Here is a 15,654-nt window from a genome sequence, read left to right on the forward strand (position 1 = left end):
TTTGAAGATTATGATAGTAGAAAGCTTCCCTTGAAATTTTACTTACTGAGGTGCTGTAGTTTTTGAGAAACGAGTAAAAGTAATAATTTTCGTCTCAGTTTTAGCATGTAAAAACGTATTAACCAGTTATGCATTGGTTTTGGTATTATATCATAACTGGTTAAGGGGATTTTACATGCTAAAATAATATGGTCTCATGAGACCAAAACTATTTTGTGACTTACTAATTTCTCAAAAACTACACAACCTTAGTTAGTAATATTTGAAGGGAAGCTTTCCACTATCATTATCTTCGAACCCCGTAAGTTTAATGTTAATCTGTGGACATTTTGAAAAAGTACCCGAATCCTTTAAATTGATGCAACTACTTGGGGTTTGGAGGTTGGGTAAATTTGTCTAATTGTTTGTGCAATTAGGCCTACGCCTACATATTTTCTTCTCCTTTTTAAAGGCACTGTGCACGTTTGGTATTGTCAAATACCAGTGTTCACACTTGGTGTATCCAGTCATTTAGCAATAAACAAGTCAGTAAAAATTGGGCTCAATTGGTCATCGAAGTTGAGAGAAAATTATGACACAAAAGACACCCTTGTTGGGCGAATGTGTGTGCTTTCATATAGGATTAAAATACTTCTAGCTAGAAGTCTTTTAATATTTTAGTGAGAAATTACCCCTTTCTCAAAAAACTACGTTACTTTAGAGGGGAGTCGTTTCCCACAATGTTGTGTACTATCAACAGCTCTCCAATGCCTGTTACTAAGTAAGTTTTTAAGCCATTCATACACTTTCGGAACAGAAACAAAAATAAAAGTTTATTTACAAATAACTTACAGGGTTTACAGAAGATAATTGTGAAAGATTTCTCTTGAAATAATGTTCCATGAAATGCTTTACTTTTTGAGAAAACATTAAAACAATGATCAATTCTCGATAACGAGAATTACGGATTTATTTTAAACACATGTCATGACACGGCGAAACGTGCGGAAACAAGGTATGGGTTTCCCGTTATTTTCTCCCGACTCCGATGACCGATTGAGCCTAAATTTTCACAGGTTTGATATTTTATATATAAGTTGTGATACACGAAGTGTGGGACTTGGACAATACTGTTTACCGAAAGGGTCCAACGGTTGTTTTGTTTTTGTATTTTTTTTAACAATAATGAATGTGTAGGCCCTAAACGCGTCAATTTAGTGCTTTTACAACAGTTTTTGTGTGTGATATTTTTAATAAACCTTATTGAATGAATGAATGAACGAATGAATGAATGAATGAATGAATGAAAACCAAGTACGACTTTACTCCTCTTGAGGGACGTACTCGTTAGAAGATACATGTAGAAAGATAGAATGTGTGCATGCGATTCTGTATGCCTTTGTTTGTTGTGTATTTCCCTACATGCTCAATCCTGCTCCAACCACATTATTGCAGGGACTCTTATTGTTTGGAATTTCGCTCCCCACCACATGACGACCTGTTTTTCTATGGGGCTTAGTATTTGACACTATTTTTGTATAACATTCTCTGCTGCTTTTGTTAAAACATGTTTATTTGCTGAAGCAATGTAGACCACACTGTAAGATGAAGTTGGTAAAAGAATCATCAAATGTCCATGAAAAATTTAGAGGGTGTTTTGAAACTTTAACCTCGTTTTAACGTATCGGTCATGACGCATTCCATACCTGACGAAAGAGAAATGACAACAGATGGTCAAACCACCACACTTTTTTTTACATCATGTCTTAAATTCGATTTTGATAAAAATTGCTGTGTTACAAAAACAATTCTGTGTTGTTCTTTTAACTTATGCGATGAGGAGTGTCGCCATCGTTTAAGAATACAATAAAAACTAGATTATTACAATAAAAATGCAAGCAATATATCAAATTAATTAATTGTGAAATTACTTTGCAATAACAAAAAAATACAATAAACTGTAGATGTCCATACTAAATAAAAACTAAGTTATAGTGTCACAAAGTGCCGGTACCGTCAGGTTCAATAACGTGAATGTAATTCCCTTTTAAAGGCAGTGTGGACACTATTGGTAATTACTCAAAATAATTATTAGCATAAAACCTAACTTGGTAAGGAGTAATGGGGAGAGGTTGGTAGTATAAAACATTGTGAGAAACGGTTCCCTCTGAAGTGACGTAGTTTTCGAGAAAGAAGTAATTTTCCACAAATTTGATTTTGAGACCTCAGATTTAGAATTTGAGGTCTCGAAATCAACCATCTAAACGCACACAACTTCGTGCGACAATGGTGTTTTTCTTTCATTATTATCTCACATCTCCCACAACTTCTATATCAAATAACAAATCTGTGAAAATTTAGGCTCAATCGGTCATCGGTGTCGGGAAAAAACAACGGAAAAACCCACCCTTGTTTCCGCGCGTTTCGCCGTGTCATGACATGTGTTTACAATAAATCCGTAATTCTCGTTAACAAGAATTTATATTGTTTTGCTGTTTTCTCAAAAAGTACAGCATTTCATGGCATAATATTTCAAGAGAAGTCTTTCACCGTTGCCTTCTGTAAACCCTGTAAGTTATTTGTAAATCTGTGAACTTGTTTTTTTTTTTTTTCTGAACCGAAAGGGTCCAATGGCTTTAAATATCGTGTCGGTTTAGTAATTAAGTTACTTCTTTTCTCCTTATTTTGTTCAACCTCCAGGTATTATTTAATATATTGTGCGAAACTGCAAGTACCGTAAATCGAAATCAAATCAGCTAAATGACACCAGCATTTTGAAATCGAAAGGAAAACGCCTGCTTATGTTCTAGTTACATGTTTAAAGGAACACGTTGCCTTGGATCGGACGAGTTGGTCTATAAAAGCGTTTGAAACCGTTTGAGAAAGACTCTGCAAGGGTCGAAACTTCATAAAATTTACAATTTTGTGCATGCCAATAGGTCCGTTTGGTTGGTAAGATTATTGTTTGAGCTGGATGGGCAGTAGTTCAATTATCTAATTTAAATGTAAAAAGTTTTATAAAATTGTGAAAATTCGTTATTATAGGTTTTCTCAATCAAATTCGGCAATTGAGCAGTCAATTTAGTTTTCATGCGTTCGAATTAAAGCTGTTTTGCTTTTCCAGTTGTTACTGCGTTTCAAATTCAGAATTCGGCCATTCAATTTCGTTTTGGGCCGATTCAAATTCCTTAAGCACTCTGTTCAATTTAGCGTAGCGTCATTCTTTTTTCGTGACACACACACCTCAAGATGCGTCTGCGAATTTGAATGCTGCTTTGATGAATTGTTAAATTAAATGAATATTTTGTTCATTCGAATGACGCAACATAACATTTGACTAATCCCAAAACGAAATCGAATGACCCATTTGAGTAGCATTCGATTTTGCGCGAAATAGAATAGCTTGGTGGTTAAATTGGCTGCTCTTTTTCCGAAATTGACCGAGAAAACCTATAGTAAGGTTAAAAACAAGTTAAAATGTTGGTTGAATTTTCGTCTGATAATGAAAGTTTTACTTTTTGACATCTGTCTACTTGTTTTGTAACTCTAATGGACCGTTACTGCTTTTTTAGCTGCACACATTTTGGCAATGGTATAGAATACCTTTTCTGGGCCAATACTGGTTTTGTAGCGGCAAAATGGAAGAAAACCTCGATTGGGCCAAAACTGATTTTGCAAAAAAATTTTTTTTTTTTTTTTTTCTTTTTTTTTTTTTTGGGGGGGGGGGGGGGGCTAATACTGGTTTTGTATAAGCGGCGCACCGTTTTGGCAAAATGGTATAAGAAAACCTCTTCTGGGCCAATACCGGGTTTTGTAGCTGCACACCATTTTTGGCAAAATGGTATAAAAACACCTTTTCTGGGCCAATACTAAAATTGTAGCTGCATTTGGCAAAATGGTATAGAAAATCTTTTCTGGGTGTTAGCTGTTTGTATTTTGTGCTTGTTTTTGTTTGAAAAATGCTCGAAAACAGCTACATTTTATGATTTTTGTCTAGTCTTCTCCATCCCTGGAAGACTTTTGATGTCACATCTTCGTTTATCTTACAGCCCAAATAAGCCCGTTTACATTTTTACAAAAGTTTGAGTATATTTTTGTTATGATTCTGATGACAGTTAAAGATCTATGGATGTGTGGTGTGGACGTACATTGGATCGGTCACCAAAGGACCAAGGTAATGACAGTTTTGCCTTATATTCGACCTCCACTGTTTATGTTCACTGTGTGTGATATACCTCTTTCTAATTAAGTAGGATTTGAAACTTTGCAGAAAGCTTTCTCCAGCTTTCTCTTCTCCAGAAGACGATCAGAGCATACTGATCGAAACGTCGAGTTCAAACCAACGGTTCTTTTCAGAACCACCCCTACTCATTTAGAGATTTAGTCACTCAGGTGTTACCGCAAACCTTTCCGCCTCTTTGTAACTGTTTATTTTGTTATATATAATATAATCATTGAAATAATATGATAATGAGTAGGGTAGATGGTCTTACCTTTCGATCCAAACCGGACCTTCTCCAAAGGCACAAACCTAGCACAAACCTAGCACAAACAAATACATATCCATTCTATAAAGAGAGGGGAAAGGGATTAAGGGAGGGATCCAGAAAGAATCGGGAAAAATATAGCCAACCGAAGTTTCTATTTTAGAAATAATTGGTGGCTATGAACCAATAGCAGTAAAGTGGTGAGGACAAAGGATGATCAGTATGAAAGGATCGATTACTGGACCATGTTTTGTTATTTTATACATATATATAAATATATATTTTGTAATCTGGCGTCGAGCATTTGGCAGTATTTACAATGATGTTGAGACATATCTAGGCCTACTTAATGCTACAATATTTTGATGAAATTTATACTCCGCTGTTCAGTGGGAAAAAAAATCTCATGTTTTTAACATGATGAAAAAAAAAATTGGCCTTTGTCTGTATTGAATGCTATATAATGCTATATAATGAGTTTTGATTTAAAATAAAACTGGCAATTATATAAAGTAGTTATAAACTATTGACCTTTCTCAAAGACACTGTACACTATTGGTAATTGTTAAAGACTAGTCTTTTTCTTTGGTGTATATCGACATTATGCACAAAATAACAAACCTGTCAATACACCTTTGTCACACGAAGTTGTGTGCTTTCAGATGCCTGATTTCGGGACCTCAAAATCTAATTCTGAGGTCTCGAAATCAAATTCAAATAATAATTTTAGAGGAAGTTACTTCTTTCTCGAAAACTACATTCTTCAGAGTGAGTCGTTTCTCATAATGTTGTGTACTATCAACAGCTCTCCATTGCTTGTTACCAAGTATTGGTTTATGCTAACAAGCATTTTGAGTAATTACCAATAGTGTCCACTATGGGAAAAAAAATAAAAGAAACAAAGACCAGCGTTTTTTATAAAGCGCAATATAGTGGAGGTCGGATAGTGCAAGTTGGCTTTCAAGATCAAGATCAAAACAAGATGAAGACTGCAAAGTGTAAGAGAAGATCTAACCTGTTCTCTTGCAGAGTCACACCCCTTTGTCAAGCCCCTTTCCCACTGAAGTTTGCCGACCTTGTTGATGTTGTCCTTGCTTATTATAGCTTTCAAGATGGACTCGAATTGGTTTTACTGGCATTTCTTGATTGTTTGCATAGTGGTCGAATCCATTGATGCTTATGAATGTTTTTACTGGAATTTTCTTCAGGGTTGATGCTTTATCAAATTAACAGTTGTTGTCATGTTTTATTCATAATTGTCATGATTTGTCAATAAGCGTAACGTTTCTTAAAGGATGATTACAAAACTCAACTTAAAACTTCAACATAACGTTAATTCTTGAGGAAATAAAGCGGAGTGAAAAAATAAATAGTAAATGAAATTATACTAACGATTGAAACAAAAATTGAGGACAAAATATTCTGCATTTTCTCTACACTGCTCAGTGCTTTGAACTGTGGGCTTAAAACATATCAAGTATTTCAGTGCAACCACCATTTATTTGATGAATGTTTGATTTAAGAGTACTAAACAGACAATGTATACCAGCTAAATTAATATTTGCATATCCCTAAAATTAGCATTACATCATTCCTAAATAATTTTATGATTTTTTTGAAAAATTAATAACATAAAGTCCATTAAATACGAAATAAACAAGAACATAAACAGCATGGATATGCTAACCCTTGCCTATTTGGGAAAAGAAATAGAAAATTAGGGGGAGGGGACTTGTAGCAACTGTCTAAAGCTGCAGACCCAAAATGGAAGTCTTATCAATTACGATTATAATATGGCTCCTTGCCAGAAACTTCCCTGAACTAATATAATTTTGTGAGCGCTGGGAAAATACACAAAACAAAACAAGACAAAGGAGACAAAAACAACAACGACGGAGAAGAAGAAAGAAAGAAAGAAGAGGAGAGGTGGAAAAGAGCAGATTCTTCACGAAGGAAAGACGTCAGGAAATTTAAGGTTTGTATAGAAATGGTAGACAGTATAGGCCTAGTGAGTATTAAAGTGTTGGCATAATAGATAATAGATACATAGTCAAGATAACTCATCAGTTTCTGAGAACAGGTTAAAAGGATCAGCTATGACTTAAGTGTTAAGTTTTGATTATAAGATGCTCTCCCGGTGATGCCCTTGATGAGGATGTCAGTCCGTATTTCACTTTAAGAAATTCAACACAAGAGGAGTGGGTTTGAATAAAAAAAAAAAAAAAAAAAAAAAACAGTAGGCCTAACAGTACATTGCCAAATGAGGTATAGATTCTTAGATTATATAGATTTTTATTATTTTTGGTATAATTAATTATGACCTGTATACATTACCTTTTTATTGAGTTCTCCATTCAAGTAAATGTTAGTAACATGTCAAATGAAAGTAGGAGGTGGTTTATTACATCGACCCAGCACCTCTAAGCCAGCACCCACGGCAGCCGCCCCACCCCCTTGTTTTCGTGTTATTGATAAAGTACATATATTATAGTAACTGATATTAATTATTCTCTTTTTATTAATTTTTTCCCCGTGTTAATCAATCGAAAACACCAGGATATGTTATTAATTTTATAAACGCATTACCAATCCCGCCAGAGGTCCCTCCTCCTCATTTCTTCTTATTCCCCGCCCCCTTCCGTCCCCAACCTGCCCGAAGGTTCACCTAGTATCCAATCCAAGCCGTTGTTATTGTTACACTTGTGGCGCTTCGCTGCGTATGTGCAATCTGGCACGGTACCAAACAAGTTACAACGTCTCGAAATGAGATTAACCTCCCGTACACAAATGCAGGTGGTGTGGTCGGGATCAGCGCTCAACAAGTTACGGCTGGTGGTTGCAGTGTGGTGGTGGTGTTTGCATTCGTCGTGGATTACAGCCGATTGCCGTGAAAATGGCACTACATGACAACCAAGGAACTGGCAAAAGACTCTGCCAAATTCGTGCTAGAAATCGTCAGTTTGATGGGTTCGATAAAGGTATGATTTAATTCCTTCACTGACATGTTTACCTTGAGTTTTTACTGTGACCACCACGTATTTTAAAGTGACCATGAGACCGAGTACAGTACAGTGCAGTTGCCACAGTGCAGTGGTACCGATTTACGTACGATAGGAGTGTAACAGGTTGACTTCCTAATTGCCGAACGTACGATAATGAATGGTATATTACTACCATCAACGGGCCACCATTGCTTGGGTCCTGTCGGGTAGAATTCGCTCCATGGGCCTGTTTACTTGCTTGGGATCTTGTGTGTGACTCGACTGTGTGCGAGTGTGATAAGTGTTGGGGTATCATCATCGTCATCCATGCAGGGAACAGTGATGCAGATTAACTTCATCTGGTTTGATAACCAGACAATTTCACCTCTATTTTTTTTTTAATTCATTTGTTTTGGGCTATATTTTGTATTGTGGATAGTTTGTTTATATCACTTTAATTAATTATTTTACCTGCTCTCATCATGGAGGTACCTCCATGCTCTCACCATCTCTCACCCCTTCTCTTTTTAGCACGGAGAGGGGTTTAATTGGGGGAGGGGTAAATGGGGGCAGAGGGGTTCAATTGGGGGCACTGATTGGGGTATGGGTCATAGAGTTCAATAATATTGTGGAATTGGTAATAAGAGGGTTCCAATGGGGGGGGGGGGGCTTAATGGAAAGAGGGTTCAATAGTAGAGGAGGGGTCAATGAGAAAAGGGTTCATATGGGAGGGGGTCAATGGATAGACTGCTCTCTTGGATTCCAATGTCAAATAAGTGGTGTGTAGCTTGGGAAGGCAGTGCCAACAGGGATTGGTAGATTTGAGAATATGGGGGGAAACATTGGCCTGAAAGCCATTTTTCAGACTTGTTTACATCCCCTACCTCATCCACATATGAAAAGTTGTGTGGTGTCTGAACATTTTTGGGGGAGGGGAGGGGGTTGGGGAGGGGTTCGGGGGGAGAACAAAATCAAGTATCTGTTCTCCCTCGACACCAAACGAAACTAAAACGGTCATTCCCTGCCTTTTCTCTTAATTTCTTATCTGAATATTTGACCAGGTAGACTCCCGTTTTGTTCTCAGTCTCCTCCCCCCCCCCCCCCGAGGCTGATTGGATGTTAGATATCTTGTTGATTCATTTCTTGAATCTTTTACTAGAAAATCCATCTGGCCATGGCAACTTAACACGCTTTTTATAATTCATTTTTTGTTGGTGCATGTCTTTGGTTAATATTTAGCTTTCAATACATTGATTGATAAATTGTCAATATCTGGCATGTCTGGTTGTCGCGAATGCAAACACGCATCCTTTTTTTCCTGTTTGTCACAAAGTCACAGTAAAATTTAATTGAGAACAATAAAGTGCAGTCGTCGTGTTACTTAAACAAAATAGATTTAAAGCCATTGGACACAATGGCTTTAATAAAAAAAAAAAGAGATTTAAATAAAACAAATTAAATTCAAGCTTTATGCATTATAAATTAACCTGCAACAATCCTCCAGAGCAATATTTCCTTATTAATACAGTATGAATTGCAATAGACGCCGTCTATACAAGCAAAATGCATTTTTGTTTGGGGGGGGGGCGCCAAGCGTCCAGTTTATTAACGCTCACGCTGTTTACTAACCAATCAGGCATGGAGTTGTGTGAAATGTGCGCGTGGCTGTGTGTTCCGAATTGCCCATAAAGATGGTGGTTTATGTCATATAACTATCTGTCTGCTATTGTAATTGCCTGCAAAGGATGATTACAGTTTTTTTAATTGAATTTTGAATTGAATTGAATATCTAGGCCTATATAGTCAATATGCTAATTTCAGTCTACCACAGTTGACCATATAATTATTTCACAGCATGAGACCACTTTCATCGGCAAATTTCTCTGCATCACAACAGTCCTGCTGATTTGAAAATCGCAGGCGTATGGGAAAAAGCACACCTGGGTTTTTGTTTAGGTGTGTGAATTTGCCGAGCGTCAAATTAGTGGTGCACAGGCTGGGACTTAAACCAAAGTTAGCCATATGTCAAGGTGTTGTTTACTGTTCATTTCCTTTCAAAATTCACACTAATTTGTATCCACTACAGCTTCAAAGGTTCCTTGACATAACAGGTGACTGTACTTCATAATAATAAGAGTGGCTTCTTATACAGTGCTCTCTCATTGAGCTTCAACATTATTACCCTCATCACTGGGCCATACATGTACATTACATGTAAATCATTCCTTAAACCATCTCAGCTCCCTCGGGAGTAAACAGCCTGCGCTGCCAAATATGTAGTGCACTAAGCTAAATCTATCACAAGAACCAACTCTGCCCTCACAGGTACACATTTACCTGTGGTTGGAGAGAAGCTTGTGGTTAAGTGTCTTGTTCTAAAGGACATAAATGTCACGACCGGGATTCGAACCCACACTCTGCTGAACAGAAACACCAGAGCTTGAGTTCCCGCTCAGCCATGACACTCCACACTTGTAGTTTGAGCGCGCCGTTAATATTGGCCAAAATACTGCATCTTGAAATTAGTTTGATATGAGTAGCTAACAGATAAAAATCATCATTGATGTGTTGAAAACTACGACACACATATATTTACTCCCCCCCCCCTAAAAAAAACCTATAGGTACTAGCCCGCCTTCTTTCTATTTATAACCTTAATCCTCTTTTTTCATGTTCTCCTACATGCATGTTACCCCTCACTATCACCAAACTGTTCACACATTATTAGAATGCCTGATCAATAAGCAATTTAGGTATATTATAGTTCTCGGTCCTTCTGAATCCTTCATTATCGTAGGATGTAGAATGATTTAAAGGCAGTGGACACTATTGGTTGTTACTCAAAATAATTATTGGCATAAAACCTTTCTTGGTGACGAGTAACGGGGAGAGGTTGATGGTATAAAACATTGAGAGAAACGGCTTCCTCTGAAGTGCCATAGTTTTCGAGAAGGAAGTAATTTTCCACGAATTTCATTTAGAGACCTCAGATTTAGAACTTGAGGTCTCGCAATCAACCATCTAGTCGCACACAACTTTGTGACAAGGGTGTTTTCTTTCATTAATACTCGCAAGTTCGATGACCGATTGAGCTCAATTTTTCACAGGTTGGTTATTTAATGTATAGTCGAGATACACCAACTGTGACGGCTAGTCTTTGACATTACCAATAGTGTCCACTGCCTTTCAGAAAGGCCTCCTTATTGTTCACGATTATCTGAACAATCGTAATAAATCTTCCTTGAATGAAATTGTACCACTGCTTTAAATGAATAATCTTATTTCATTGGACATCAGTAAGCAACACTATTGTTTTTGGCAACTGTTAGGTCTCAGAAGTCACTCAAGGTAAATGACCCAGCTATTCCAAAGCATTGTTTCTGCTGCATGTCTCATTGTGTAGTATACAGTAACCGCAAGTAGTCCTATCACACTACCAAACTTGTAATGCATTGCATTGAGGCAAATTATTTTATCAGTCGACATTATTGAAATCAATGGTAGATAGAATAGCCTCCCAAATTATTTTGTATTTATTATAATATCCAAGTCTTTTCCCTGTTTTTTTTTTTTTAGAACATGAAAGAACATTGAGAGGCCCATTTACATTCATCGCGTCAGCTGATATACAGTTTGGTTTGTCAGCAGCATGGGACGACCCTACAGTACTGGATTGCGAGCCAGAAGTGAAGTTGATGAGGAAAGGGATTGAAAAGATTAATAAGATGCAACCAATCCCACGATTCCTCGTCGTACTCGGTGATCTGATTGACGCATACCCAGGTATGTGTTGGGGGGGATAGAATATTTGGGATTCACAGAATTTTGCGTCTTTCCTTTTGGACCAAAACATTGTACAAAACATTGTATACTAAATAGCATCTTGATTGATGTCAACAAATCCCTAATCACTAACATCCAGAATGTCCAACGCACCTCTGCTCGTGTCATTGTCAAGCGCAAGAAGTACGACTCCATCACGTAAGATCTCAATGTTTTTCACTGGCTCCTCATACAACAGCAGATCAAATTCAAAGTTCTTCTTCTTGTGTACAAAGCTCTCCATAAACCGTCGCCATCCTATATATCTGACTTACTGCAGCTGCAACCACAAAGCAGCCAGCTTAGACCATCCACATCTTCTCATCAGTATATTATTGTTGCACGCTGTGACGAGATCCATGGCGTTTTTTATACCCGTTCGCCTCGCGTGCCATTTGCCACCGAGGGTGTACAAAACCCATGGACCCCAGTCACAGCATGCAACAATTGTTTTGTTATACCTTGGTAACATTGTTATTCCTCTTCTCGAAGTTCTGTTGTTATCTTTAAACATTATTAAAACGGAGCAATGCATGGTTCAATCATGGTTTAATAAGCAGACGAACAGTTCAAACAAGAAACAATTCTGTACCTGTTGATCGAACCCGCGTGTGTTTCGCACAGCGCTTGAAATCAACGAACGGTGGGAACGATCAAGGTGATGTACACCGATGTACATCACTTTTCATGTTACCCGGCGCGCTGTGCATTACGCGTAGCGCGCATCATTAGCCATGATACATGCGTATTTGTTGCACGGCACGTGATTGGTTCTCGACCAATCAAACTTCTCAATTTGCACAGAGGTATAACAATTTATTGTCCCCAGAACCCATGCTGTGTTATTTGCAGATCACTTACTCTCCTGTTTTGGACCAAAACAATGGAACACTCTCCCTAACAACATCAAGGATGCTAATAATAATATAATAATAACAAATTTTTATATATAGCGCATCACAATAACCGTATCAATGCGCTTTACATTAGTGCCCTGGGGTTGATTTAATAAAGAGTTAAGACTAGTCCTAACTTAGGACTTAACTAGTCTTAGGAGATATGAAAAACACATGGCTAGTCCTACATGTAAGCTAGGATGGGTAACTCGTCCTAACTCGAGATCCAAGACTGGTCATTGGGCCAATAAGATTCCCTTAATCTTTCTCAGCTCTTACTAGGGAGTATACAGCCCGAGCTGCCGTGGCTCTCCCAAGGCTTTTTCATTCACAATATCAACCTCTACCCTCGCAGGTACCCATTTATACCCCTGGATGAAAGAGAACAATTATAGTAAAGTATCTTGCTCATGGACACAAGTATCACGACCGGGATTCAACACTATTCACATTTTCAAGAAACTCCTCAAATGTTTTCTATTCCAACAAGTGAATCAAAATTAATTTCATCCAACGGTCTTGAGCGCCTTTGAACAACTTTGGTTGATTTTAGCGCTATATAAATTCCCTCTCAATGATTGATTGAAAACAGTCGCAGTTCCTTCATAAATTATTAATCTTTCTTTTTCAAGTGATTTTGGAAGGTGACGTTTGTCAGCTCAACAATCAAAACTAACAAGTAATACTGATACTTAACATTTTTACTCCTGGTGATATTTTGAGTAACGAATTGAGTAACCATTTAATGCCATATTGAATGCTCCATGCCTTAGTGCCCCTTCAAAAGTTGCCAACAGACTTAAAGACACTGGACACAATTTGTTATTTTGAAAGACCAGTCTTCTCACTTGGTGTATCTCAACATATGCATAAAATAACATACCTGTGAAAATCTGAACTCAAATGGTCGTCGAAGTTGCGAGATAATAATGAAAGAAAACACACCCTTGTCTAACGAAGTTGTGTGCTTTCAGATGCTTGATTTTGAGGCCTCAAAATTACTTCTTTCTCGAAAACTACATTACTTCAGAGGGAGCCATTTCGCACAATGTTTTATACAAATCAAATTTATGGAAAGTTACTTCCTTCTCGAAAACTACCTTACTTCAGAGGGAACCGTTTCTCACAATGTTTTATACTATCGATCTCCCCATTACTCGTTATCATATGCTTATAATTAATTTGAGTAATTACAAACAGTGTCCACTGCCTTTAATGAACAGTCAATATTTGTCTTTGTATTTTCATACTTTGTCAGGTACTGCAGGAAGCGATGGTCAGGTGACGTCTTTCATAGAGGAATCGAATCGTCTAAATCCATGCATACCGCTCGTTTGCTTACCGGGAAATCACGATATCGGAGAAGTTCCAACACCTGAAGACATTCAATCCTACAGAAATACATTTGGGGATGATTACTTCGCATTCTGGGTTGGCGGGGTAAGGTTTATCGTCCTCAACTCGCAGCTGTTTGCCGATTCCAGCAAATGCGAGGAAGTGAAGATGGAGCAAGACCTATGGCTGGATCAACAGCTTGAAGGTACATTTTAAGACAATTTTTAGAAGTCTTTAGTTGCTTCTGTAAGTCCCGTCAAAGGCACTGGACACATTTGGTAATTGTCAAAGATTAAAATAACGAACCTACAAACCTGTGATTGATAATTTTGGTCATTGAATTTGCAAGAGAATAATGAAAGAAAAAACACCCTTGTTTGGTTTCATTAATTTGTATGCTTTCAAATGCATGATAAAAAAGGCTTCAGCTGTAGTCTTTTATTATTTGAATGAAAATTTACCTCTTTCTCGAAAACTACATGTACGTTTCTTCAGAATTCGGCGGTAAGCAAAGCCATGAGATTGAGTCCAGAGATTTAATCCAGTTGGCTTGACCGCTCTTCATATAGATGGTGATATCAACAATTAATTATTTGATCAGTAAAACTAAACAAGCTGTATGTATAATCCCTGTTATTCTTTACTTATTCCTTTTGGGAGGTTTAAGGCCCGGTCACTCAGGCCCCAAAAATAATAACGAGAACGAAAGCGAGAACGATAAAATTGCACGCCCTCGATTGGTTGAATGAGCTTAGGCATGTTCTGCGTGGAGCAATTCAACCAATAGAATGCGTTCTCTTTGCGTCGTTATCGTTATCGTTTTCGTTATCGCTGCAGTCTGACATGGCCTTTTAACTTGTCCTGATAACATTTTGTCTGGAACTGTTTTTACAAACTGTTGTATCTTAATGAAAAAATGTTTGAAAACTTTGAAAGAAAATGTTTTTTCTTTTCTTTTTCTATTATCTGTTTGCAGACACACAATCCTCTGGTTGTAAACACATTGTTGTGTTTCAGCACATCCCATGGTTCTTGAAAACGCCGGAGGAAGACAACGATTATTTTAATACTGACCTCAGCAAGAGAACGCCAATGTTGAAAAAGCTACATGAAGCTGGTAAGGGAATTGATAGTGTCACGACTCACGTTTGTTGTTGATGATTCTGGTGAACACAAAGCAAAATTGTGACTTAAAGGAACGTTACAGAATTGGTAAGAAACAAAAATCGTGAAGATCACAGATTTACTTAAAACTTACACGGTCTAATGATGGTGATAGTTGAAAACATTCCTTGAAATATTTCTGTCTGAAATGTCATATTTGATGAGGAATAAATAATCTAACTTCGCGTTTGGAGTTAATCGCTCAGTGAGCGTTTTATTCATTTTCAATTTGGCATCGATGCAATGCAAGTTTGTAATCGTTTTTTCACTATTCTCTCGTGACCCAGATGGCCGATCGATCTCAAACTTCTACAAGGGTGTCAGTTTATGTATATGATGGATTACATAAAGTGCTTTACTGCCAGCAACTTTTTTGTTAGCAAAAACCAATTCTGTAATGTTCCTTAAAACTGACAAGGTAAATTTGAATAAATTTGGGGTTAAACAACGAAAATTTGACTAGAACCCAGTTACTTTCCTGTGTGGTTTACCACTTGCTTGGTCAAAAACACAACTTTTAAAAATAAGTTAAATTTTAGTTTCCCATAATACATCAATCACTTTGAAAACTGCTTTTACTAAGAGCTATTCTAGTCCATTAAAATTACTCAAAAGCTAATAAACATAAAGCAGCAAAATGTTAAAACTCTGTAATTTTCTGCAGGAGTGCGTATAATCTTCAGTGGTCATTACCATCGTCGAGCTGGGGGTTTCTACAAAGAAATGGAGCATGTTGTCGCTTCAGCGTGGGGTTTCCCACTAGGGGAGGATAAGTCCGGAGCGTACGTTGTCAAGGTAACAGAGGATGCCATTTCCCATCAATTCTATCCAATCGATGAGCTACCTCTTGAAAGTTAATATTCAAGTGTATGTATTATTGTCAAAGATCGCTTGATGTTTAACTCACAGATAGCAGTTGCTCTTAAAGGAACACGTTGCCTTGGATCGAACGAGTTGGTCTTTGAAAAGCGTTTGAAACCGTTTGTTATG

The 15,654-nt window shown here is 37.4% G+C and overlaps 1 protein-coding gene across 1 annotated transcript; it reads left to right on the forward strand.

The window, feature by feature from the left end:
• The first annotated feature begins 7,301 nt into the window (after positions 1-7,301).
• LOC139937054 (serine/threonine-protein phosphatase CPPED1-like) lies at positions 7,302-15,654 on the forward strand. Its single transcript, XM_071932032.1, has 5 exons — positions 7,302-7,444; positions 11,024-11,230; positions 13,424-13,705; positions 14,477-14,617; positions 15,329-15,654. Exons 1-5 carry the CDS (start codon positions 7,360-7,362, stop codon positions 15,520-15,522), a joined length of 909 nt encoding a protein of 302 aa, XP_071788133.1. The 5' UTR covers positions 7,302-7,359; the 3' UTR covers positions 15,523-15,654.

Source organism: Asterias amurensis, chromosome 5 (assembly GCF_032118995.1).
Source record: "Asterias amurensis chromosome 5, ASM3211899v1".
Lineage (NCBI taxonomy): Eukaryota > Metazoa > Echinodermata > Asteroidea > Forcipulatida > Asteriidae > Asterias > Asterias amurensis.